Source organism: Nicotiana attenuata, unplaced genomic scaffold (assembly GCF_001879085.1).
Source record: "Nicotiana attenuata strain UT unplaced genomic scaffold, NIATTr2, whole genome shotgun sequence".
Classification (NCBI taxonomy): Eukaryota; Viridiplantae; Streptophyta; class Magnoliopsida; order Solanales; family Solanaceae; genus Nicotiana; species Nicotiana attenuata.
Window position 1 is genome coordinate 838,726 of NW_017670365.1, and position 27,563 is coordinate 866,288.

The 27,563-nt window shown below is 36.7% G+C and overlaps 2 protein-coding genes across 2 annotated transcripts; both read left to right on the top strand.

Annotated features, from left to right (window-relative positions):
- Window positions 1–4,680: 4,680 nt before the first annotated feature.
- LOC109238428 lies at window positions 4,681–13,478 on the top strand. Its single transcript, XM_019404894.1, has 6 exons — window positions 4,681–4,917; window positions 6,427–6,494; window positions 8,669–9,452; window positions 9,526–10,058; window positions 10,352–10,456; window positions 11,010–13,478. The coding sequence occupies exons 3-6, from the start codon at window positions 9,332–9,334 to the stop codon at window positions 11,442–11,444; spliced, it is 1,194 nt and encodes a 397-aa protein (XP_019260439.1). The 5' UTR covers window positions 4,681–4,917; window positions 6,427–6,494; window positions 8,669–9,331; the 3' UTR covers window positions 11,445–13,478.
- Window positions 13,479–17,197: 3,719 nt separating this feature from the next.
- On the top strand, window positions 17,198–19,354 carry LOC109238429 (UDP-glycosyltransferase 92A1-like). The gene is made up of 2 exons (XM_019404895.1): window positions 17,198–18,293; window positions 18,716–19,354. The coding sequence occupies exons 1-2, from the start codon at window positions 17,238–17,240 to the stop codon at window positions 19,190–19,192; spliced, it is 1,533 nt and encodes a 510-aa protein (XP_019260440.1). The 5' UTR covers window positions 17,198–17,237; the 3' UTR covers window positions 19,193–19,354.
- Window positions 19,355–27,563: the final 8,209 nt, after the last annotated feature.

The following is a 27,563-nucleotide window of genomic DNA, read 5'->3' on the forward strand; positions in this document are numbered from 1 at the left end:
AATTACCAGTGCATCATTATGGGGCTGCATGATTCCTTCTGCGTCCTCGTCGTTGAAAGATAAAGGTCTTTCTGGTATGTAATATCGAGTCCGTTATTCTCTTGTGATTGATACTTTGGTGTGCTTTATCATCGGACTTTGAGGAACATCGACCCCTTCGATGATCATATGAATGACGTGTTGTGGCTCATCTTGTTCATTTTGTTTATTAGAATCCCCGTCGTTTCTGAAATTCTTCTTAGCTCGGTCGCTCAGAAATTCTCGAAGGTGCCCGTTGTTGAATAATCGGGCTACTTCTTCTCTCAATTGTCGACAATACTCCGTTCTGTGGCCATGTGTGCTATGATATTTGCATATGTGGTTGGGACCCTTTGTGTTGGATCAGTTTGTAAAGGCCGAGCCACCTTGTATCCTTGATGCGTCGGATAGCTGATACGATGGCAGCCGCATCAACATTAAAGTTGTACTCTGATAATCGTGGTGCCTCTTTGGGTTCAATAGGTCTATCGAAGCCGTTCTTGATCATTAGCCCTCGAGAACTTTGACCTCGATCACTTCTCCTTTCATTTCGTGCAGAATTTCGCCCTGATCCGCTGCTCCTACGATCTCCATTATACGGCTGATATCGATCTCTGTTCAACCTCGGTTCTCGGTCAATAGCCCTCTTGATTCTATTTACGGGTCTGATAGGATAAATGGACCCAGAAGAAGCCCCAAGTTGATCGTCCTCGCCCCCGATCTTTGATTGATACCGATTATGCACATCAGCCCTAGTATTAGCCGGGTATTCTATCGAATTCTGCTTCAACTACTGTGAAGCCACTGAGCTTCGAACATTGAGTCCTTTAGTGAAAGCTTGAACATCCCAATCATCAGTGACCGGTGGCAAGTCCATCTGTTCCATTTAGAATCGAGATACGAATTTTCTGAGCATTTCTTTGTCCTTCTGCCTTACCTTGAAAAGGTCTGACTTCCTGGTTTCGACCTTGATGGCCCCGACGTGTGCCTTTACGAAAGAATCTGCAAGCATAGCAAATGAGTCAATAGAATTAGGTAGTAAATTATGGTACCATATCATAGCTCCCTTTGACAGGGTCTCCCCGAATTTCTTTAGCAAGACAAATTCGATCTCGTCATCCTCTAGATCATTCCCTTTTGATAGCACACGTGTAAGAGGTGACGTGCTCGTTCGGATTGGTTGTTCCATTATACTTAGGAATCTTGGGCATGCAGAACTTCTTGGAGATTGGCTTCGAAGCCGCGCTCGGGGGGAAAGGTTTTTGTACGAACTTTTTGGAATCCAATCCCTTCAATATTGGCGGTGCCCTTGGGATTTGATCGACCTTGGAGTTATAAGTTTCCACCTTTTTGTCGTTTGCCTCGATCTTCTTTTCCCCCGACTCAACTCGTTTTGTCAGTTCTTCGAGCATCTTCATGATTGGTCTCCGATTCTTTCTCGTTCGATTTTCTTGAAACCGATTCGACCCTGTGTACAACTTCCTGGGATGGCTCGAGCTCGACCCTGCTCGGTGGTTGATTCTACTTTTGGAGTTGGGCTATCGTTGCCTGCAGAGCCTGCAACATTTCAAAGATCACGAGCAGGCCGATCCCCCCATCTTTACCGCCATGTGCGCTTTGAGCGGCTGATCGAACATCCCCATGGGCGCTTCCTTCGGGATCGACGGCCAAATTTTCGTTGATGGCTACATGTGAGCTGACGTCGATTGGATCTACAGCCGGAACTTCATCGAGGCCGACCGGGGGTACATCGTTCCCTGGTGCTATGTTATCATTTTCGCCCGTGGTGGCCGAAATCATTGTCAACGTGTAGGGTGCTGACTGAGAGTTTGACATTTTAGTCCTGGAATCAAAGATACTTCAAATAACAAGTGTAAAATAGTGTAGGTTACTAAAGTTTGTACCAGGTATTTACTATTATCCTTAGCCCCACGGTGGGCGCCAAACTGTTTACCCTTAAAATTGGATAACAATTGAATTTATACGCGGTTTTAAGGATACGTGATATAACTTGATACAAATTAAGAAGACAAATTAATATTGAAATTAACGATAATGAAATAAATGCAAACCAAAAAATTGAACAACCTCAGTCTCTGAGTTCGATCACTCTCGAGGCAAGAAAAGTCTCAACTAGTGTTAGAACTGAACAACAAGACGATGAAACTAGAAATGATCAGTGTATTGCTTTCTTTACGTGTTACAACGTGTCTTACGAATGATCAGAACCCCCCTTTATATAGTGGGGTTGTTCTACTTTTGGTACAATTCTATACAACGTAAAAAATCTCATGATTCGCTAATTAATTGGCCTCTTCTTGATATGTGCCGAGATTTCTGCCGTGATCCTCGGCCGATTACGAATATTCCGATTTTTCGTTACTTGGCTCGGTAAGTTTCCCTCGATCTTGCTCGGTCTCGATCTTGTTCGGCCTCGATCTTGCTCGGTCTCTGGGTCACGAGCTCGACGGTCTAATTTCGCGCCTTGGTTTGATATAACCCGAGCTCGAGCTTTGACCTGTCATGTTTCAGCCTTGATTGATCAAGCAATGGACGAACCTAGTTTCGACCGTTTACAATATCGTTGCTTTGGACACAGAAAAAAATGGAAGTGACTAAAGCAGAATACAAGTCAACGAGATATTTTTAAATGAAAAATAATAATAGAAGCAAAGTATGCAAACACAACGAGTCTCTATAATATAATAGCTCAAATTGCGTTGATTAAAGGCATTAAGATATATTTGGGTAGCATCACAAACTGGTTATTCATGTCATCTTTATAAATAAATGGAGAAGCTAGTGAAAGCAGGCGAAGCTAGGTTTTGAAGCTTGGAATTCTAATTTTTAAAGTTATTATTGAGTTCTAAAGTAATAATTTATATATATTCAATGAATTTTTTAAGACAAGTATAGAATTTGGAGCAAAGCTATTAAGTTCAGCCAAACCCGTAACCGAAAGGCTAGCTCCGCCACCGAGTGAAAGCATAGGCAAGAAGCAAGGGTGAATTTTTATTAGTAATACTGTATAGCTGACTTTGGACCAATTAACTTAATTTATAAGCGAAAACAAAATAATAGTAGCTTGAAGATCTTATTGATCTGCTTACAATGGATGAAGACAAGGTATTAAGTTCTTCTTTGTTAGTTTAGCTAATTTTTTTTTTTTTTTTTAATATGTTCGTTTTATTTTTGCTGAGGAATTACTAGTGGAACATCTTAGGTATGCTCTAAGGTGATACATAATGGTCGATGGAGAATATAATGTGTAAAAGTACAGGGTCTAATTGAATTTACCGTTTTTGACAGAAAATATGAATATATATGTGAAATATTACTAGAATTTATTTCGAACTCTCGAAAATAAATGGTGAACGTAACTCATCAAATTATAACTCTTGAACTCTCCTATGGTGATATAGAGGGTGTTTCGCTAAGCTTATAAGCTGGTCAAACTGGCTTATAAGCACTTTTTGGCTTATCTACGCGTTTGGTAAAATTAAAAGTGCTTATAAGTTAAGTGCTTATAAGCCAAAAATAAGCCAAAAGCCATAAGTTGGTCTCCCCCAACTTATCAAATTTCAGCTTATAAGCACTTTAAGTTTGACCAAAATATTTACTATTCTATCCTTAAAATACTTCTTTTTAAAACAAAACTCTTCGTATACCCAGTTCTTCAGCTGCATATTATTAATTTCAGCACTTTTATCCAAACACGTAACTGCTTATTTTTTAAATCAGTTTCAGCACTAAAAAGTGCTTATCAGCATCTAATGCTTATCAGCTACTCTAAATCAGCTAAACCAAACGGGCTCATAGTAGAATATTAACATGTACACCTCATATATTATAGAGAGATTGCTGACTTCTTACTTAAATAATTCGACCCTCTCTCTCTCTTTTTAAGCAAAACAGTGAATAAAAGAACTTCATTGCAACGTGGCTCAAGACTAGAATTGAAGCAATTGGCATGTTCCATTACTAGTAGACTTTGGGATAATTACTCACTATTGTGGTTTATTTATATATTTTTGAAATTAAATAAATGAACAATTATATTTATTTGATGCTTCAGAAAGTTCTTATTTATCAAAGTTGAAATTTAATGTCAAGAGATGATTTAATGCAACCACAGACCATTAATTTTTCTAATTTGAAATTGGCTCTTGTTTACATTATTTAACTGCCTATGACTTAAAACGATGGCTTATCAAGATTGTTATGGCTATCTCCAAGTCGTTTCCTCAATTGAAATCACTACATATATGATCATGCCATATAAAATAATTTTACCTTCTCTACACAAATATTTTACTACATTAATTATGTTTCGAACTCGAGAATACCTAATATTCACTACAACATTTTAGGGCTACAGCCACATTAATTTAGGCAACGCTCAAAAAGTGTTGCCAAAAGTATATGTAGGAACACTTTTTAGGCGTGACATTTGAGTAGAGTCTTTGGCCACGGGTTTTAAGGTAACACTTATAAAGCGTTCCGTTTAATTGTAAAGACAACATTTTCTAAGTGTTGCCTAAATATAAAACTTTTGGCCACACTTTTAAATTATATTGCAACGTTTTTGGACGGTTGCTATATTATCATACTAAATGACACCCTTTACAAGGGTAGCCTAAAAATTCCTTATAAAAAAATTCCCAAAAAATTTCCCACCAAAATTACACTTCATATTCCGCCAATTCTCACAAGTCCAAGATTGAATAGTACTTGGAAAACCCTATAGGAATACATAGCAAAAATAGTGCTTGGAAAACCCTACAGGAATAAGTAGCAAATCAGTTTCCACGCAACCGCTGCTCTAATACCCTCAATTGCTGCTTCTCTTTCTACGTTTGCTTCATCCTTGGTTGCTGCTCTTCTATTGCTTTTAGAATTGTAAGTTCTCAAGCTTTTAGAAATACTTATATTATACCAATCTCTGTTTTCTTTAATTTGCTAATTCCAAGAAAGAAAGAACTGGAACAAGCCTCTACAAAATTAATTTAGATAAAACCTATCTCATGAAAAAGTCTCTAATTTTTTTTTTTTTTAAATTCCACTGTGTAAAGTGCCTAGGGTAGTTATTTATATATTTTAAAAACCAAAACAAGTTACAAATTGTATGTGGTCTTTGATCCCATTGGGTAAGAGTAATACATATTTCCTATAACCAAATTTGAGCTACTGATACTCAAACTTAGTCGTACAATTTGATCTAACCAAGTAGTATACATCGAATGTATTTATGTAGTGATTGTCATGTATCTGAGTTGGTTCCATGCTTTTGTTATTTTTGTTGAGATTCCATCTTCCCGAATGTACTCAATTAGGTTGGTGATAGAGCTTCTGTTGTCCAAAAATAGAGTAAAAACAGTTGGCGTCGCACACAAAATTCAGTGTCCTGGCCTGTTGTTTGCTCCTATAGCCGATTGGATTCCCTTTAAGTTGACAAACCATTGTATGAATCGAATTCTTATTATGTTGAAGTAGTTGGATGTATTTGGATTTCCTTGCTAATATCATTCACTACTTTTATCAGTTGTCTTCAAACTATAGTACCTTGCCAAATTCCCATCTTAAAGTTTTGGTATTCCAAAAAAATGTTCTGTTCCAGAACTTTTGGTTAGCCGTCATGTACGTGTAATTGCCTATTTGTTTCACTGTACCCGTGATGACCTCTGTATCTGGACATAAACACCAATGAGGCCTGCACAGTCTCGATGTCCATGTTGTAAGTTTGGACTCTCATCCTTCTTGTATTGATAGTGATGTATGGATGATTCCAGTTTTTCTCGCATTGCCGTAACCTCCTCCATTATGTTCTTTACCGTTCTTGTTAATGGTCTTTCTCCATTGTAATAGAAACTTGTGTGTATAACCAACCATTGATAGGAAGTGTATACTGCATAATAGTATATAATTTGCAATTTATAGAAGTTTTCTCTCAATGGTTTGAAACTCGTGTCTTGCATGAGGATGTGTCCGATCTGATAAAATAGTTATCCATAGGACCAAATTCAATTGCCAAAAGATATTCTGGGTATCTCATTAATGGATATAGATTCCATACGAGGCAGCGTGATGCAAGGTGTAAAACGCAAAATAGTGGTGTTACATTTATTCTTCCTTATGCCTATATATTTTGTGCTCATATAATTTTAGGGTGTCACTTTTGGTTTCTAAAGTATTTGGTTACTATTAAGTGTGCCTCAATTTAGTTTCATAGCATGTGGAACCGTATTTCATCATATATGAAAAGAGGTTTAAGTCCTCTAGTTTTGCACTAAATATCCCGGGAAGTGAATGTGATTAAGTAGAAATTATAGTTCTGAATTTGTCACTAATCTTATTATTGGAGTATTGAAAAATATGCTAAAGTATACATATTTCTTCTATTGTTATCAGGTGGTGCTCATTCAACTAAAAAAAATTGTTGACTAGAAATTTTGAAGAAGCAGATAAATACTGAACAGGTATCTCTGCAACTCTATTTATCTATTTAGGAAGAATATGCTATTTGTTTTTGTAACTGAACAACTTGTGTTCCTCTCACTTAGCAATTTCCATCATTCAATTGGCTAAGTGAAAAGAAAATATAACCTTTCCCCGTTGATTCTAGTTACTCGTTTGTTGGTGTGGATTTTCAGTCTTTTGCTGACCTGATGCAACATGGCAAGAAGCGTGCTAGAGGCTAGTGACTATATTTACTTATACTTTACTATAGGAATTTGCTTGATCAAGTGTTTTATGAGTATATATTTGTAGACTTTGAAATAGTGTAATCTTGGTATTTTTGTAGTTGTTAATCTTCCTATCTGAGATTTCTGTCTGATTTACTGTCGTTAACTACCTTCCATGATATATTGTATGAACTGCAAGTGATCTTAGGTACAAAACAAAACTGAAATGGGAAAGGTAGTTTGACAGTAGAGGACAGACTGAATAAGCTATTAAAATGTACTTAACATATACAGCAATTCTTGGGGACTTTACATCTTCAAGATTGCCATTGAGCTGCCACATTGATGGGGTATAACTATATCCGTTTAGCCTTGAACAAAAGAAACTCAGATTTGTTTGTCACTTTAACTTGCAGTTATTCTCATTTTGATATTTGTTCATATTTTACTGTGTGTTGTTATTACAGTTCATCTATTCTTTAAAGTGGCAATTGAAATATATTCCCTATGTGCTTTTCGTGGTCTCAATTTATCTATGAGCTTTCTGATGTACCGGCTCATATCTTTGCTGAAAGCTAGATGGTGTGATGGACTAAAATATTATAAGTTCTACCTTCTTTCATAGCAGTAGCAGCTCATAGCATCATAATTTTAACCCTCAAGAATCAACAAAAATTTAATGCCTCCTGCAGTTTTGATAATACATCATATAATTTGTCCAGAGCTCATCACTAAATAAACAAAAAACGAAGCTACAATATATTGTCAAAGCACAAAATATATGCTCAAACTTACAAAATCTCATCAAAACAAAGAAAATATGAAGCTATAATATATTGACAAAGCACACAATATATACTCCAACTCGCATAATCTCTGCAAACTTCTATCTGTCCTTAGTCACCAGTGATAGTTCCTTCTAGTTCTCACTGATATTGGCGTCTTAATTATGTCTAGGTTTTCTGCAACTTGCTTTGTGAATCCTTCAACTTCCTTTTCATTTCCTGCTTGGTACCTTGGAGAAATTTGATTATCAGTGAAGTACCAAGAGTTTCTGCCAGCCCCTTTCGATAGAAACATCCTTGCTGTTTGATTTCTCAGAACCAAAAACTTCACTCTTAGGACTTTCCAACGACGGAATTCTGCTTTTCTTTCCAACATCATCGATTCATTGAAGATTACACCATTCCCTGGACGTATAACCTCATCATCAAGAATGTCATCTGCTGAATCATAACTTGAAGCAGATACTTGTCTCTTGAACTGCTCTTTAAACGTCCTCTATTTGAGTTCCTCCTCATCTCCATCAGGGAGTTGGTTGGCTTCAGAATGAAAACCATAGTTCTGAGTAGGCTGGATTTTCTCAACTACATCCCCAACATTCATCTCCTTATTGTTCTTCCCCTCTCCTGCACTAAACTCGGATTTTAAATCCTCACGATAGTCTGATACATTCCTTGGCTTCTTAGTTGGACTATTTGGGTCATCCGGATCACGCGATTCAGACCGAGAGAGTACTAGCTGGGATTCAATGTTTCTAGAGCTGTATTAAAGTCTTCATTTTTTAACCTGTAGTACTTCAGTTAGCATTTCTCAAATTAATTTGAGAGGGAGTGCTGAAAGTTTATATCTTGTTCTTTCTTTTTACGGTCTCTTTTTTTTGCTCCGTTTAAAACTATCAACAAATAAGCTGTAGGCTCAGGTGAAGCCACAAGGCTAAGAGTTTAATTCCTTTATTTAGTTTCTTGAATATTATGAAGTAAATGAAAATACAAGTAATTTTCTTCTTCTCAGAAGAAGATGTGTACTCAACTTTATTAAGAAATAGAAAAGCTTCCATTTTTTATTAGATGCATGTTAAATGATTATATATTTCATGATAGCTTGGTCTTAAATGTCTATTTTCTGCATAGTGTTCTGTATTCCTACTAGTTGCTAGACTAAAATAATTTTTTCTTTGTATGAAGGATAAATCAAGCAGCAGCTCTAAAGAAAAAGGTTTCGAATCCAAACAAAGCTGAAAGTCCAATGAAGAATATAGGTTTTGATTTTCAATACCGACCAAGTGCCGAATTGGCGAAAAAAATTCAAATTAAGAGAGAAAATCTCGCAAGTAATCACAAGGATAAAGTTATGAAAGAGCAGGCATCACTTAGATTTAAAAGAAAGAATAATATGCCTACAACAACAGAAGGACAAAGAAGACAGAGGTTAACTGAATCCGATGAATCGGTTCAAAAGTTAGGAATGAGTAAATTGCCTATATACAAATCAATGATCCAACCGCCTTCCAGGGAAGATCTGAACACTTCACATAACATTGCAACTAGAGGACAAAGTAAACAGAGGTTAGTTCAATTGGAGGAGCAAACTCAAAAGCAAGGAATGAATAAATTACATGCTCCAGTCATCTTCAAAAAAAAAAAAAATCTTAACACTTCACGTATGAGTGGAAGAAAACAAGGTGAAGGAGAGAAACAACTTGATATTCGGGAGCAACAAAACTGTAAAAGGTAAAGACAAACTCGGTCATACCGTCGACGAGTCTAAATCAATTTCTAAAAAAATATGGGATACACGTTGGTGGTGAAAATTCTCCTAATATCCAACCAGTAGATGAAGTCAGATTTATGTCATCCCCTGTTGTTGATGAGCATGAAATAGAAATGGATAATTTTGATGCACAAGCAGGAGTTGGTGACGATGAGTTTGTTAGAGATGAGGATGTAAATATTGATAGTGCTGCAGATGGTATGTCTTAAAATTTGTACTTCTTTTACATATTGTAACATTTTTCTTATGTCATGTTGTTACATTAATCTAGGGATATTAGAGAAGAAAAGAGTTCAAGGGCAAACGACAAGTAATAATATTCATGCAAGAAGTTTTGAAGAAAGAGAGGAGGTGACATTTGACAAAGGACAAGCAATGGGACCAACTGACAAGAGAGTGTCTGATTTGACCAACTTTATAGGAACAATTGCAAGAAATCCAAGATTTATCACCTTGGTGCATACTAGTTGGCATGCTGTGTCACATGATATTAAGCGACGAATGTGGGAATATGTCAATGTAGGAACAATCAATTTTTTAAATGTATACTTTTTTGTATATTTCCTACTAAGTGAAGATAAATATACGTTATTTTGCATAGTCCAAGTTCATAATTCCAGCAGAAGGAGAGAAGTGGGTAATGACCGGTCTTCTGATGCTTGGAGGCGACACAAGAGAAATATTAAGATGAAATATTTCAATAAGAATGCTACTGATGAAGATATGCTACAAAATCGTCCGAATGAGATACCAGAAGTTCAATTCCGCCAATTGATTGAGTATTGGAAGGATTCAGATGTCCAAGTGAGATTAAATTGTGCATTTCTACACTTGAACATATTGTTGCATTATATCTTTTTTTTTTCTTTTTGATTTATTGACTAATGTACTTCTTTTGGTGCTAGGCCATGTGCCAATTAAATTCTGAAAACAAGAAAAAACAAAAGTGGAGGCATCGAATGGGACCTATTAATTTTTGAAGAATACGCGTAGCATTGGTAGCATTTACTCGACAATTTATGAAAATTTTGACTTCCATTTTCTTTTTCGGAATACACTAATGTTTATCTTTTACTTTCTTTTGATTTAATTTGTAGCGTGCAACCAAAGAGAACAACGAGGAACCATCAAAGTCCGAAATGTTTATTGCAACTCGTACAAAGAAAGGAAAAGAAGTTCATACAGATACTCAAGTTGCAATAGTAAGTCATGATGCAAGTTAAGATCTTGTAATTATATAGCCCCTCTTGTTAACTGAATGTGTGTCTGTTGAAGTTTCAGCTTTTTAATTAAAACCATGTATTTTTAATAAATGTAGTTTTGTATATGTGTCTGGTGCTTATATCTTGTACTAATTGAATAACAAATTAGTGAAATTGTAGTTTCATTAGGAGATAACTCCTAATGAAGTATGTGTTCTTTAGACACTTGAACGAAAGCTCAAAAAAGATACTATTATTAAGAGCTCCTAGATCTTTACTAAAAAATAAGACAAGTTGAAGTTTCTCAAAAGAATTCATAGTTGGGAAAGAAACTTGATTTACCATGACCAAGATATAATTTGCCAAATTAAAACTAAATCACACTCCTCTTTATAAGTGTTGCTTTTAACAGCTTCCAGTGCAACATTCATTTACATCAACCCCTGAAAATATTTCATGTCTTTTGTAGGAAAAATAAAAGTTAGTTTATGTTATTTAGTATTCAATCTATCTTGACTTGTAAGTGATGTGCAGTAATATTTTTTTTTTACAGTCTGAACTTCAGAATCGTCAAAGTTTCGGAGAAACAACAGATGATGCATTGAGGGCTGTGTTTGGAAAGGAGCAGCCTGGTCGGGTTAGATGCTATGGTAGATCGGTGACGACAAGCTCTCTGAAAAAAGATGAAGAAATCACCAAGCTTAAACAAAAGCATGCCAATGAAATGACTTCTCTGAAAGAAGAAATGAAGGAAATGTTGAGAGAAGAAATGCGATCTTTTCTTAGTCAAGTGGTGCAAAACAACCATGAACTGAATTTTCATGATATGCAAGGGTGTGCTGGATCTAATATTCCTTCACCGGTTGATGCAAGTAGTGCACGAGCTATAAGAGGCCAAAATCTACCACATTCTTCTGGCTCAACTCATACTCCGAATCTTGAAAAGGTATTTATATTTCACACTTCCAAAAACCTACCTCAATCTTAACTTACAAAATCATGTTTACCCAAATTATTTACTTTTGATGGTTCTGTTATATGATAACGCTAGTACAAAAAAAATTCTAGCGGCAATAATAAGGGCTGCAAAATAAGTTCATTTTTCACTTGTTTAAAGGAAAAGACAAGTTATTCTTTATTACCACACAAAACTATTAGCTCTTTTCAGCGAAACATGATCTAGTTAAGGTATTTGGTTATGAAAAGAATTCAATTTTTGTTAGTGAGCTTCTGTTTGATATCTACCACCATTAGATGTTTCCCACTGAAACATGTTTGTGTTTCAGTGGAAGGCCCTTGTTATCTGTCCATTTTCTAGCGAGTTTAATTGCTATTATTATTAAATTAAGTGATTGTTGCGATTATACAAGGAGATAAATTTTTTGTCTTTGAACCTATACTTTAAATGTATTTTACTTTTTTCCTGTATTGACTTGTTAGAATGTCATTACAGAAGTATTAACTCACTACTGCTAAAAGCAGTTCATTAATATGACTTACAAATGGTATAAATACACAATCTTAACATTAACATACATATAATGCAATTGTGTTATTCTAATTGGGATTTACAAAGACTCTTAACAATGCCTTTTATTTCTTCATGAAAAGAATTTTTTACACTTAGCTTTTGGTTTTCTACATTTGTCACCTCTAATATGGGTAGTGAACAGTGAGCACCCTCACTTTTCTAACTTAGGGGATTAATTCTTTTACTTATGTTTTGAGCATAAATTATATCATACTCTCTATTCTTTTGCTTTTACTTCTTTATCTGCCTTTTAATTCTCATAAATATATCATATCACCTCTCTCATTCCCCATAAATTTTGAGTCTTTTTACTGAGTTTCATCAGTTAAGAAAAAAATGATATCACTTTCAGACCTTTGCAATGTTCTCACTGCTGTAGTTCCACTGTATATAGCAATGATCTTAGCTTATAGTTCAGTAAAATGGTGAAAAATCTTCACCCTAGATCAATGTTCAGGGATCAACAAATTTGTTGCTCTTTTTGCTATTCCATTGCTATATTTTCACTTCATTGCTTCCAACAATCCTTATGCAATGAACTACAGGTTCATAGCTGCTGACACTCTTCAAAAAATCATTGTTCTTTTTGTTCTAGCCATTTGGTCAAGAATGAGTTCAAGAGGTTCCCTTGAATGATCCTTTGTTAAAGGGTATGTATGGTGAAGCCTTAGGAAGTTTAATGGTCCAAATCGTTAGGTTTTACTCTAAAAAATAAAACTCTTACCTCTTAAAGATCAATAACTTTATCACTGGCATGGCAGAGAAGTTAATATCAAATCCCCTTTTGTTCTTAATAAGTTTAAATTCACCAAAACATAAACTTTATCCCAACTTTTTGGAGCCAAAATGCTAGCATATAGTAGTTTTTTTCCCTTATACCCACTGGTCCTAGGAAGGGAGGTGCTATTAATTTCTCACCCCTACCAAATCTCTTATTAGTTTTTTCCTTATACCCACTGGTCCTAAGAAGGGAGGAAAATGAACAACGTGTGTTTTGTGCAGAAAAGCACTATTCTTAACTGTCTATTGGGGTTATCAATCTAGGCAAAGCTTTCTGAGATATTGGGATGTAAGCAGGTTATTAATTTATGTTTTTGCTTCTCTTTGGCTTGTACCTCTTTTTATGTGTTTGACTTGGTTATGCTTTGTAGTGAAATAAACCTCATTAATTATTAATAAGACATGTTGCTATAACCAATGCATACTATATATAGGTTTTCTTCTAATTTTTAATTTCATTTTGAATGTGTCGGAAAATGCGGGTGATGTAATTGGAAATGGTGGCCACAAATGAATTTGACCTATCGACGCGAATGATTAAGATTTTTTTAACGATTGTGGCGTTTATTGTTATAAATACATTCGGTTTTGAATAGTTCATTGCTAGTGAACTTCTTGAAGTAGTAGTGCTTTATTAGTATGGGTATAGTACTATGCAAATTATATTTTTTTGTTGAAGTTTATTTCAAGTATATGCATTTGAATTATTTTTATTCTGATACTTATTATTTAATTTGATGCTTGAGATCATAATGTATATACTTGAAATAAATGCGAATACTGAGTTTAATGTAGGCAAAAATAATTTCTTAACCACACAATTGTGGCAAATATAAATATTTTAAAAATTATTTCATAGCATAGATAATTGCCACGCTTAGAAAATGTGACCATAGAGACTGGCAATTTGACGCTATGCTTGATCACTGTTGCTTTAGAAGCCACGCTCTAAAAGTGTGGTCTATAAAGCAAAAAAGGCCACACTTCAAAATTGTAGCTTTACGTCATAAAAGTGTGGCTATAGAGGAAATATAAAGTGTAGCTTTTTTGGTGCATCGGCCACACTTTTGAAGCGTAGATCCTACGACAACACGTAAAAAGCGTGGCCATAAGTCAAAGGTTACGATACTTTAGGCCACCCCCCTAAAAGCGTAGCCTAAAATCGTAAAGTGTTGCCTTTGATCAAATGCTACACTTGTTGACATCTTAGGCCACACTTTTCAGGGGTGGCTGGAGGCCTTAAATGTTGTAGTGATTTCATTTACTACAAGAAGCAATAGCTGGCACTAGTGGCGAACCCATAATTTTGTGCAAGCGAGTTCAATCTTAGAAATACATAACTTTAGTCGTAAAATAGTAGTTCTCAAGTTGGTACAAATAAAATATTTATACAAAATTTACACAGCTTTAATCGTAATTTATACATATGCACAGTATTATTTTTTGATGAAGCGGGATCAGTTGAACTCGCTTGCCACCACGTGCGTCCGCCACTGGCTGGCACCTCGCATTAGAAAGCCTGTAGACACCAATAAGGATTGGGAGTGAAGTGGTAAGTGTATCTTCATTTTTAACCAAAAATTTCGACTTCGAGCTGTGAATATGAAATACTGTAGTTGGGAGCACCTTACGTACCCCCGAATATGTATTTTTTGGCGCGACTTCAAATTTAGTCGGATCACAATACAAGTACCGAACATTGAGAGAAAAATCAATTAATAAAGGAAGCCTATAGATGGTAGAGGCTTAGTGCTAGTATAACAAAAGTTAGTCTCTAGCTAGGGACCTCAAAATTTTGAATTCTCTTTTATTGAAATTTTACTTGATCTGCCAAAAAAGGTGATATTATACACATAGTATTAAGCTTGCTAAAGATCGCCATAATTGCCGCAATATCGAATAAATTATTGAATCTTGAATACAAAGTTATGGAAAAAAATAAAGACTTTTGGAATTTGTGGTCTTAAAAGATTAAAGGGTAAAGCTTTGTGGGGCCATGATATTTGTGTGATTATAAAAGCTTCTTATTAAGGGTAAAATGGGTAAAATAAGGAGTTTAAAGTTGAATTATTTCCAAATTTAGAAATGTGTTATTTATTTTGAAACAAACTAAAAAGAAAAGTACCTCATTTAATATGAAACGGAGGGAGCATAAGAACTTAAAATAATTTGTAGCCACAAACCCTTGAATGTCTAATTCTACATGTCAGATCTACTTAATTAAACTCCCTATGGCATAGGGCCCAAAAAAAAAAAACATTTCACATGTGTCAGAACTTAAATTGATAGCAACGTCTACAATAAAAACAACCAGATGGGGCCCACAAGAACGCATTTAAGCCACAAGTACTATCAACTAATGCACAAAACTGAGTCAACAACCAAAATTACCCACAAATGTCAGGCAAGTATGTAGATGAAACATGCTCGTCTTTGTTAGGGAGCGGTTTGCTTTCTGGCGTGAATCCGAGTTTAGTCGGGCCTCAATATGCGTACCGAACACGGGTGAGAAATCCAAAAAAAAAAGAAACAGGCTAGTGAAGAAATTTAGTTCAGAGACGGATCCAGAATTTTAAGTTTATGGGTTCCTACAGAAATCTCAAGTTAATATACAATAATAACTGAAAGAGAATGAGTTCCAAGCCAAATATTCATATATATTTAATAATTTTTTCAATACATATACCAGATCTAAACAAAAGTTATTGACAGGAACCCGTAACTAATGCACAGGATCCGCCCCAGCCTCAACTGTTGCTTCTATAGTTCTATTATAAGAGAAATTATTTACAGGTTAGCATCTTGTAGTTCTCTTAATAATATTGTAGAATAAAAAAGTTGAAAAGCCAAAACAAACAAAAATTCAATCATTTTTGCGTTATTCGTGATACTGTTATGTCTGTTTACCATCACAATCTAATTATGCATGATACAGTCTAAGCTGTTACGTATATTTTTTTAGATTTATCTCAAATAAAAACATTATTTAATAATGTAAAAAATGGTTCAAAGATCTGTTTTATTTCGTTTTCAAATCTCGTGTGAAAATAAAAATAAAGATAGATTTTATAGCCACAAACCAATTGACCCCTAGATATAGCAGTTTACTACTCCTATTGATAGTAAGTTAGTAACTGCCTATTTGCCTTTGAGCTAGATTTAGTATTTTAAGGCATTATTGAAGGTGAAACAACAGAAAGATGATTATTGATTCACAATACTATGGTAGAATAATATCTAGGTTGTTCAAGAAAAATAAAAATATTGCCAGATGTAAAACCAATTCAATTAAGGGCGTGTTTGGTATAACGGAATTTTTTTTTCCGTGGAAAATGTTTTCTTGGAAAACAAGTAGTAATTATATTCATTTTTCGGTGTTTGGCACGCAAATTAAGGAAAATAACTTCTCAAGAGTATTCACAAAAAAATTATATACAATAAACATGAAGCCATAAACTTTCGAACCAACAACCTTCCGAACCCACAAATTTCATAAACTTCCGAACCGCTAAACTTTCGAACCGAAATCAAATCAAATCAAATCTGCAACACTAAAATGTTGAATAATATATGTTTTCCTTTATTGCAATTTTACTCTAGCCGCTAAAAAAAAAAAGAGTTAAACTTGTAGATTACGGTATGTCTTTGCTAAGCATCGCCACAATTGCCGTATATAGGAGTAATAAATTATTTTCTCTTGGAATACAATATATGGAAAGAAAACAAAACATGTAAATGTTCTTTAAAGTATCTCAAAAGGCCAAAAGTGATCACCCTTTTCACAACTAAGCTTTATATTTGACTTTATACCTATATTATAAAGATTTTTTTACACTGCCAATATAGTGTAATTTATTATAACATATACTTTTTTTTATCAAATTATTAATTAATGCATATCGTAGCAATTTACTTATAATTACTTTATAAGTGATTTAAAAGCATGATTTTTTTGTGTATCATCAATATATGAAATTTAAATTATTTTCGACTATAATGATTTGTTAGCTACAATTAGATTTGGTAGTGGAAAATACAGTCCGGTGCACTAAGCTTCCGCTATGCACGAGGTGCGGGAAAGGGCCGGACCATAAGGGTCTATTGTACGCAGCCTTACCCTGTATTTTTGCAAGAGGCTAAAAAGGGCAGTCCGGTACACTAAGCTCTCGCTATGCGCGGGGTCCGGGAAGGGTCGAATTCTAAGGGTCTATCGTACGCAATCTTACCCTGCATTTGTGCAAGAGGCTGTTTCCACGGCTCAAACCCGTGACATCCTGATCACATAACAATAACTTTACCAGTTACGCCAAGGCTCCTTTCGCTCCGGCAAAGGAAAGAGAATAATAATTGCATCACTTAATAATAGAGAGATCCAAGCAGTGGAGAAGAATAAAGTAACAATTTATATCCTCTATTTATATCAACTTTCTTCCTTTGCATTCATTCTCGAAAAATACAGAGAACCAAACAATGGAGAAGAATAAAGGAACAATTCTCTTCTTCCCATTCATGGCACAAGGCCATATTATACCTTTCTTAACCTTAGCTTTCAAATTAGAACAAAAAAATTACAACATAATTTTTGTAAACACACCACTCAATATCAAGAAACTCAAATCATCTCTACCTTTAAATTCCAAAATTTCTCTTCTTGAAATTCCATTCAATAGTTCTCAACATGGTTTACCTCCAAATACTGAAAATACTGATTCACTTCCTTATAAACTTACTTTACATTTTACAACAATTTCCTCTTGTCTTGAACCTTCATTTAGAAATCTTGTTTCTAATCTTATTGAAAAACCACTATGTATTATGTCAGACTTTTTTTTTGGTTGGTCAGCAAATATAGCTCATGAATTTGGTATATTTCATGTTATTTTTAGTGGGGCTAGTGGTTTTGGTTTGGCATGTTATTATTCTATGTGGCTAAATTTACCACATAAAAAAACAAGAAATTTTGAGTTTACTATGTCTGATTTTCAAGAAGCTGGAAATCTTGAAATTAGTCAATTAAGTCCAAGTTTATTAGCAGCTGATTCTAATGATCCTTATACAAATTTCAACTGGAAAAATCTTCACAATTGGATGAACTCTGATGGGATTATTTTCAATACAGTTGAAGAATTAGACAAGCTTGGATTAACGTATTTTCGTCGAAAATTAAAACTACCAGTTTGGGCCATTGGACCAATACCTTGGCCAGTGAGTGGAAAATCAAGAGCTGGTAAAGAAACAAAGGAAGAAACAGAGAAATGCATCAGATTTCTTGATGAAAAAGAACCAAAGTCAGTACTTTACATTTCTTTTGGCTCACAAAGTACAATTTCAGTATCACAAATGATGGAATTGGCAAAAGCATTGGATAATGCTAGTGGAGTAAATTTTATATGGGTTGTTAGACCCCCTTTGGGTTTTGACATAAATATGGAGTTTAGACCTGAGGAATGGTTGCCTGAGAGGTTTGTTCAACGCGTTTTCGACGATCAAAATCGGGGACTCATAGTGCCAAAATGGGCTCCTCAGGTCAGAACTGTATAACCATCTTATCTAAAAGTCTAAATTGTTAGGATTTTATAATTTTCATGTTGTTTAGTTTGTTTCAATTATCGCATTCTCCAGTTGTTCCTATTTTGTATTACTTATTCTTTTCCCTCCGCCCCTTCTCTCCTCTTTCTTTCTTTTTCTTCTTCTTACCCCCCTCCGCTTCTTCTCCTCCTCCTCCATACCTTTCTGAATTGAGGTTCTATTGGAAACAACTTCTCTACTTTCATTAGGTAGGAGTAAGGTCTGCGTACACACTACCCTCTTCAGACCCCACATGTGGGAATATACTGGTTAAGTTGTTGTTGTTGTTTTTATTACGATTTTAATTACTTAATTATGTCATATCTCAACATGGTCCACTAACAAGACTTTATTTACTTAATTATGTTATGTCTCGACAGGTTGAAATCTTGGCTCACAAATCGGTTGGAGCGTTCTTGACGCATTGTGGATGGAATTCAGTGTTAGAATCACTTGGAAATGGAGTGCCATTACTTGGTTGGCCTATAGCATCAGAGCAATTCTACAATTCAAAGTTTTTAGAACAAGATGTTGGTGTTTGTGTTGAGGTGGCTAGAGGGAATAATTCTCAAGTTAAGCATGAGAATATATTGGAAAAGATTGAGTTGGTTATGGGGGAAAATGATAAAGGGAAAGAAATTAGAAGGAACGCTATTGAAGTTAAAGAAATAATAGGAGATGCTATTATAGATAATGAAGATTTTAAAGGGTCTTCTATTAAAGCAATGGAAGATTTTCTAAATGCAGCTTTGTCTATGAAGAAAATGTCTAATGGTGTGAGGACAAGTCAAGAAGACAATATGAAGAAGATGTCAAATGATGTAAGGATTAATGGAAATATGTTGAAAAGCCAATAAGATAATTTTTCTAGTTAGATGGTGGTAATCATATATAGAAAATAAACAAAAAAGAAAGAAAATAAGAAAATATTAGATGAAAGTGCATGTTTGCTAGTGTGTGTGTAAAAAATAATATACGAAAATTTGTGCTACTTTGTGTTTATTGTGTATATTAGTGTATATTGTGCTCATTGTGTATATTATTGCATTTTTGCTACAACTCGTTAGCTATGGAATAAAACAGGTCGATACGCACAACATCTAGTATCTATTGTTTACGGCTAGGACTACTGCAGTATCCAATCTCAATCACTCCCCTAGCTTTCATCTCACAACGTCAGTGTCGGCCCAACAGAGTATTTTTGCTATTGATGTTTTTTCTATCTCTATGTATTTCACCGCTCCACCGAAAATTTCCTTTGCCCCTACCGTCCTTCAGCTTGGCATTTCACACCGCCTATCCAGGATTGAGCTTTGAATTTGACGGCAGACTTAAAAAACCACCTACAAGCGCTTTACGCCCAATTATCCCGGATAACGCTTACTTCTAGATTAAATCAACCAAATTTGAATCCTGAATCAGTTTCTAAAAATAAAGTTCATTGACTAAATAGTTGCCTTTCTTTAAAAGTTTGGAGGGTTACAAACAAGCATCAGCAGATTCTAGAAAGGTATAATACACGCTAATTAATTCATTCATTCAATGAAGTTATACAATTTTTTTTAATGAAGTTACGCGTTGACTAATGCTTACCTCTAGATTTAGTTTTCTTGACAATGACTAACAATTAATCTAAAATACTGATGCAATTAGAACCAAGTCAAAAAGAATATATTGGTTTTCAAATTACAGGTGCTCCTGAAATACTCCTCCTAGTTATTTTGTCTAACCTTTTTTTTTTCCTTTCTGGAAAGTCTCTCACTATCTCCATATCTTAGCTATAGCGTCATCCTCATTATCTCTGCCGCCACCTTCAAGTAATATATGTAGAAAAATCAAACCAATACACAGAGCCTATGCAGCTGTCATATTCAAAATCCTTTAAGAGTCGTGATGGCACCGGACACCATGTCAGGTAAGCCAACACCAAGAAGTTAATTAAATTCTCATTTTAGTATTTTTGAAATTATTTCTTTTCCTTACATTAAACAATAAATAATGAACTTTACCGAGTAAATAATGATGTCTTTAACAAATTTTCAATACTGAATAATCCCATATACATCCCAGAACCCGGTGTCACAAGTGCATGAGCAATTTTCTAGAAATAAAATGTAATACAATAACTGTCCGAAATACAAATTGGACAGATAAGAAAATACAATACTCTGAAAGAGACTCTGCTGGCTGTGGGTCGTCTCGGGAGATGCAGCTCACCTAAGTCTCCGTATCAACCATGCCGCTGCGCCCAATGAGGCCACTAGACATACATGTGCATGTGCAACAAAAATGCACAGCAAGTGTAGTATGAGTACCAAGACAACGCATACCCAGTAAGTATCCAGTCTAACCTCGAAGAAATAGTGACGAGAGGTCGACTTCTACACTTACTTGTGGTCCAATAATATAATACCGATAATGTGAAAAGTCATGGATTTTACAAGGCAACTGCAAACTCAATAATCATGAAGTAGGGAAACAATCTTTTGCTAATAGAAATCTTCAAACTTATTTTCATCTTTTAATAATTTACAATCTCCGGCCGATGAGGCCATATCAATTATCAATAATTCCAAAATAATCAATCAAGTCATGCGCAAATCATGCAGATGTCGTATGGCCCGATCCAACATAATATTTAAACTGTGCACTGCCAGAGGGTCGAATGGCGCGAACCATAGATGCATCTATTACCCCGCTCGCGAATCATCAATGCGACGCGATCAAATATAAATAAAAGAATTACCCCGCTCGCGAATCATACGTGCGACACAGTTACACATAGATAAATACGTTCAAATAGTCAATCAAGAATTTATCAGCGAAACAATTACCCAAAGAAATGTCAACTGCTCTTTTAATGGTCAAGAAAGTGATGTTTAGCCCTTTTAGAAATTCATTTACCAAGTTCGATATAATTAAGCATTTGAATCGACAATAAGGTTACAAATATTGCAAGTATAGCATGCTTTTGGGTCCTATACTACCAGGACTTAAGCATAATAGTAGCTACGCACAGACTCTCGTCACCTCGTGCGTACGTAGCCCCCACAAATAGGAGCACATATTTAATTACTTTACCTATGAGGATGATTCCCTCTTACAAGATTAGAAAGGAGACTTACCTTGCTCCGAAGTTCCTTAACCTGCTCCCAAGCCCCTTCCGACGACTCAAACCGATGCCCAACGCTCCAAAATTAGTCAATAATTATGCAGACCCATAAATATATGCTCAAAACTCATAACAATTCAATTTATATCAATTCCCAACTCCGCTCGAAAAGTCGATAAAATCACCCTCGGGCCCACGTGCCCGGATTCCGAATTTTTTTCCGAAGATAAACTTTACCCATAACCCCACAAACTCAAATATATAATTTGTTTCCAATTCCATGCCCAAATTCGTGGTCAACATCCGAAAATACCAATTTCTAGGTTTTTTCTTCAAAATCCCAAGTTTCCACTAATTCCCCATGATTTTTATGTTAGCATCTAGATATAATCCAAGTATTTGACTTACAATAGGTGGGATTAACTTACCTGCAAGTTGCTAGGTGCAAGCCCTCTCAAGAAGCTCCAAAAATAGCCCAAGAATGGAGAAATGAGCAAAAATGGCCAAACCCCGCTATTTAATGTGTTCTGCCCAGCGATTTACGCACCTGCGGACTCCTCACCACTTCTGCGGTGCTCCTTTGCACCTGCGCCCATTGCCGCTTCTACGACCATCATTTGCGCTCCTGCGCTTGCACAGAAGCGGTCAAGGCTCCGCACCTGCGATCCTTCACCTGGGCGGCCTTGCTCCGCTTCGGCGACTTCTAGGCCGCTTCTGCGGCTCCGCACCTGCGGCCAAAAGCTCGCATGTGCAGTTACACCAGATGCCAGCAGCCTCAATTCTTCTTCAAACTCCAAATTCGATCCGTTAATCACCCGGAATCCACCCGAGGCCCCCGGGACCCCATCTAATCATACCAACCAGTTTTAAAACATAACGTGGACATGCTCGAAGCCTCAAATCACATCAAACAATGCCGAAATCATGTATCGCACCCCAATTCAAGCTTTATGAACTTTAGAACTTCAAACTTCAACATTCGATACCGAAACCTATCAAATCACGTCAGATTAACCTCAAATTTTGCACAATAGTCATATTCGACATTACGGACGTGATCCGACCCCCATATCAAAAGCCAACTTCCGGTCAAACTTCTCAAAAACCTTCAAATTTCTACTTTCGCCAAACGACTCAAAAATGACCTACTGACCTCCGAATCCACTCCACTTGCGGACACGCTCCCAATACCAGAATCACCATACAGAGCTATTCCCAGACTCGGAGTTCCACATGGACATCGATACCATTAAAATGCAATTCAACCCAAATTTATGAAAATTTTCAAAAATGCTAACTTCCACAATAGGCACCGAAACGCTTCCGGGTCATCCAAAACTCGATTCGGACATACGCCCAAGTCCGAAATCATCATACAAGCCTGCTGAAACCTTTAAATCTCGATTCTGAGGTCGTTTACTCAAAAATCAAATCTTAGTCAATTCTTTCCACTTAAAGCTTTCGGAATGAGAATTTTCTTTCCAAATCCACTCCAAACTTCCCGGAATTCAATTCCGACAACGCGTACAAGTCATAATACCTGAAGTGAAGCTGTTCATGGCCTCAAACTGCTGAACGATGCGCTAGAGCTCAAAACGACCAGTCGGGTCATTACAGTAGTGGAATATTAATAGGAACGTACCTTTAGCCATTGTTATTCAAGAGTTGTAGAAAATCGCCTTAAGAAAACTTTGACGGAAACCTAGGAGCCTTCTAGCTGTGCCTATCGTAGGATGCCAGACTGATGGAGTCATAGGCGTATTTATAGGTAGGCTAGGGACTCTTAGGCAAATACTTTAGCCCTAGGGACTTCTCCATAACTTATAATTACCCTAGGGACTCCTAATATATGGTAATTTTTTTCCATCAAAGAAACTACCATATATGCATAACTACAAAATATTATCTGATATATTATTTTCTTTGGGAGACAAGGTAAATAATTTATTACCTAATATGTGTGCCATACTAGAAGTCTCTAGAAGAGACGGTAATTTCTAATATTCTCCCACTCGGCCCACATATTAAAATCAGATAATCCTTTATGAGAGATAAATATATAATATGACCATAAACTTTATCACTCAACAAAAAGTTATGCAACAATCACTTTAACTAGAATATATTATTACACGAATCATGGCGGTCATGCTTTTAAACAAACACTTCCTTCCATGTATTACAATGCACAATATATTCTAATAAAGTGTCTAACAAATTTACGAATGAACTTAATATAAGTCATTCGGAGTCCAACTTTATTGATCCAATGATCATAAATAATACATGAAAAACCAAAAGTGTGCACTGTCATGTATATCAAAGTAAACATAATGTTTAAACAAACTATTAAAGAGCAAAGCAAGACTAAATTGAGCTACTAATCCCATATGGGCTACATGATCCTTGAAAATATTAGCCAGCAGACCTTTAGTCATAGGATCAGTAATCTAACATGCTCAAAATTCAGATCTTGCTTCTTCACATAGTCTCTAACCATCAAGTACTTCATGTCGATGTGCTTGCTTCGGCTGCCACTTTTATTGTTCTTAGAGAAGAACACTACAGCTGAATTTTCACATAAGATTCTCAATGGCCTTGATATGGAATCGACAATCCTAAGGCCGGAAATAAAGTTTTTCAACCATAACACAGCGGGTGCTCTGGATGCACCACGTTCGCATCCTCGACCTCTACCTCGACCCCGACCTCTGATGACACTAGCAGGGGGCGCGAGTGCCTAGTCATCTCCGGTAGCTCGTGTCCTCACTATCTGTGAGAGAATAGAAGACAAAGGTTTAGAATTTTGATATAAAAAATCTCGCACGATATGGAAATCAAATGAAGTGGAAATTTTTCCTAACACTTATATAGCCTCTCGTAGATAAGTACAGACGTCCCCGTACCGATCCGTAAGACTCTAATAAACCGGCTTGTGATTCATCACTCCTATGAACCTAGAGCTCTGACACAAACTTGTCACGACCCAAGTTCTCTCTCCGTGAACTGTCGTGACGGCACCTAGTCTCTACGACTAGGTAAGCCTAACAAATTGCGGAAAAAGGAAATAAAGATACGAAACTAGCAATTTACGGGTAACAAAATAAAGAAGTTTAAAATGCCGCTCGGCATATACAATATCACTCTATCAAACTGAACAAAACACTCCCAAAATCTGAAATCTCATGAATCACAAGCTAAAGAGAGTACATAAGGTTTCTAACTACAGAAATCTAATAACAAGGAAAAAATACAGGGAAAAGCCTATAACATTAGGGAGAGTAGAGAGGGACTTCTAGGTCTGCGGACGCGGTAGATATACCTTGAAGTCTCTGAGTCGCCTCGCCTCACGGATAGTATGGCTAAGTATAAGAACCTGGATCTGTACACGGTAACATGCGCAGGAAAGGGCATGAGTAAACCTCGGCGGTACCCAGTAAGTTCCAAGCCTAACCTCGGTCGAGTAGTGACGAGAAAGGTCAGGGCCCTACTGGTTATAGATATAATAAGGTAAAATAGTATATAACGTAACAGTGTAATTAAAGATGCTATCAGTCAAATAAATATGAAATCTCCGAAAGGAAGTAACTCAGTAAGCAGAGATAGCAACAGGGGATCTCCAGGGATAACGTCCCGTAGTCCCAAACATAAATGTGCAGAGGATCTCCCGGGATACCGTCCCGTAGTCCAAAAGTAAATAGCTAGTACAGGGGGATCTCCCGGGATATCGTCCCGTAGTCCCAAATATAAATGTGCAGGGGATCTCCCGGAATACCTATCCGTATTCCCAAAGTAAACATACAGGGGGATCTCCCAGGATACGTCCCGTAGTCCCAAAGTAAACACACAACAGTCTCAAAAAAGAAATCTACAGTTCTATCCAAGTTCGTATCAAGAAGACAGGAAAATTCTACTCTAAACATGCTACACAGAATTCAAGTAAGTAGTTAAAGCAGAGAAAACAGTTAAGTCACATAAGCATGCTTTCCTAAGCCTAACAGGAAACTTCAAATACAAGTATTGCTCAATGAAAAGAAAACACAGATATTTACTTAATGAAAATGGGGGTTTTCAAAAATTAGCACGTTTATGCACTCGTCACCTCACGTACACGGCATTCACATAACAACAGTACCAAAATCCTAAGGGGAGTTCCCCCACACAAGGTTAGGCAAGCCACTTACCTCGAATCAAGCTCAATCAATCCGAAATCATGCTCTTGCCACGAGTATCCAACCCCGAGTGGCCCAAATCTAATAAATCAATTTCATAATGTAAATATAACTACAATCAACGAGTTTAGCTAAAGGAATCGAAGCTAAGTCAAGAAAATAGAAAAACGCCCAAAAATCCTCCCCGGGCCCACGTCTCGGAATCGGGTAAAAATTACGGATTATGAACACCCATTCACTGACGAGATCGCTCGTACAAAAATCATCCCAATCTAACGTTAAATTCTCACTTGTTTTAATTAGCTTTAACTCAACCTTAGAATCCGAGGCGTGCCATTTAGCAAAAATTCCATGGCCCTCGCAAAGCTAAAATGCGTAGTTTCTTCAGCCGCGTATTTTAATAATCTACTTTCCTAAACTCGGGTGCACATTTATGTGACCCAAATCCAAATCTCAACGAAGTCGAAATGTGTCAAAAATCGCGGGTGCATTTATGTGACGCGGTTCGAGACGTATTTTCACGACGTTGCAATTCTCTTAAAATAATAATAATAAAAGCAGTTCAAAGTTAAAAAGCATAAGCTAAAACATGTTTTGAAATCAAATAAATAATCCAAATATGACAGTTGAGCGACCGTTCTAGAACCACGAAACTCGGGAATGCCTAACACCTTCTCCCGGGTTAACAGAATTCCTTACTCGGATTTCTGATTCGCGGACTGTTAACAGAGTCATAATCGGTTCGGGATTCAACCGGTGACTTGGGACACCATTAATCTCCCAAGTGGCGACTCTGAAATCTTAATAATAAATCCCGTTCCGATTGTCCTTTTAGTGGAAAAACTCCTTTACACCCTTGCGGGAGTAAGGAAAAAGGAGGTGTGACAGTGACTACTTATACTTCAGAGAGGTTGTCTCAGATCTACATTCGGGAGATAGTTCGGTTGCACGGTGTGCCTGTTTCCATCATATCAGATAGAGGCCCTCAGTTCACTTCCCATTTCTGGAAGAGCCGTACAGAGTGAGTTGGGGACCCGCGTACAGCTTAGCACAACATTTCACCCGCAGATCGACGGGCAGTCGGAGCGGACAATTCAGATTCTGGAGGACATGCTTAGCGTGTATGATTGACTTTGGAGGGTAGTGGGATCACTTCTTGCCCTTGGCCGAGTGTGCTTACAACAACGGTTATCTGTCCAGCATTGAGATGGCTCCATTTGAGGCTTTATATGGTCGGCGATGTCGTTCTCCTATCGGGTGGTTTGAGCCTGGTGAGACTAAGTTGTATGGTACAAATTTGATGAAAGATGCCTTGGAGAAGGTAAAGTTGATTCAGGAAAGACTTCGCACAGCCCAGTCCAGACAGAAGAGTGATGCAGATCAGAAGGCGCGGGATGTATCATTCATGGTCGGCGAGAAGGTTCTCTTGAAAGTCTCAGCGACGAAGGGTATTATGAGATTCAGAAAGAAGGGCAAGTTGAGCCCCAGGTTTATAGGCACATTTGAGGTGTTGAGCCAAGTTGGGAAGGTTGCCTATGAGCTTGCTTTACCCCCCATCTTATCGGGAGTTCACCAGTTTTTCACATATCTATGCTTCGGATGTATCACACCGACTTGTCTCATGTGTTATACTTCAGCACTATTCAGCTAGATGAGAGCTTGGGTTACGCGGAGGAGCGAGTTGCCATTGTTGATAGACAGGATCGCCAGTTGAGATCCAAGAAGATTTCTGCGGTAAAGGTCCAGTGGAGGGGTCAACCAATCGAGGAGGCGACCTGGAAGTTCGAGGAGGACATGCGGAGCAGATATCCACGCTTATTTAGCACTTCAGGTATGAATCTAAACCCATTCAAGGATGAATGTTTGTTTAAGAGGTGGAGAATGTAACGACCCGACTGATCGTTTTGCTTTCTAGAACCCCATTCCCCTAAATAAGACTTCCCG

What these genes read in the sequence shown, in the direction of transcription:
- LOC109238429 (XM_019404895.1), top strand. Translation starts at nt 17,238, where the DNA reads ATGGAGAAGAATAAAGGAACAATTCTCTTCTTCCCATTCATGGCACAA. An exon ending in TGCCAAAATGGGCTCCTCAG is followed by an intron (nt 18,294 to 18,715) that starts GTCAGAACTGTA and finishes ATGTCTCGACAG; the next exon opens with GTTGAAATCTTGGCTCACAA.
- LOC109238428 (XM_019404894.1), top strand. Translation starts at nt 9,332, where the DNA reads ATGTCATCCCCTGTTGTTGATGAGCATGAAATAGAAATGGATAATTTT. An exon ending in GGAAGGATTCAGATGTCCAA is followed by an intron (nt 10,059 to 10,351) that starts GTGAGATTAAAT and finishes TTTAATTTGTAG; the next exon opens with CGTGCAACCAAAGAGAACAA. An exon ending in CAGATACTCAAGTTGCAATA is followed by an intron (nt 10,457 to 11,009) that starts GTAAGTCATGAT and finishes TTTTTTTTACAG; the next exon opens with TCTGAACTTCAGAATCGTCA.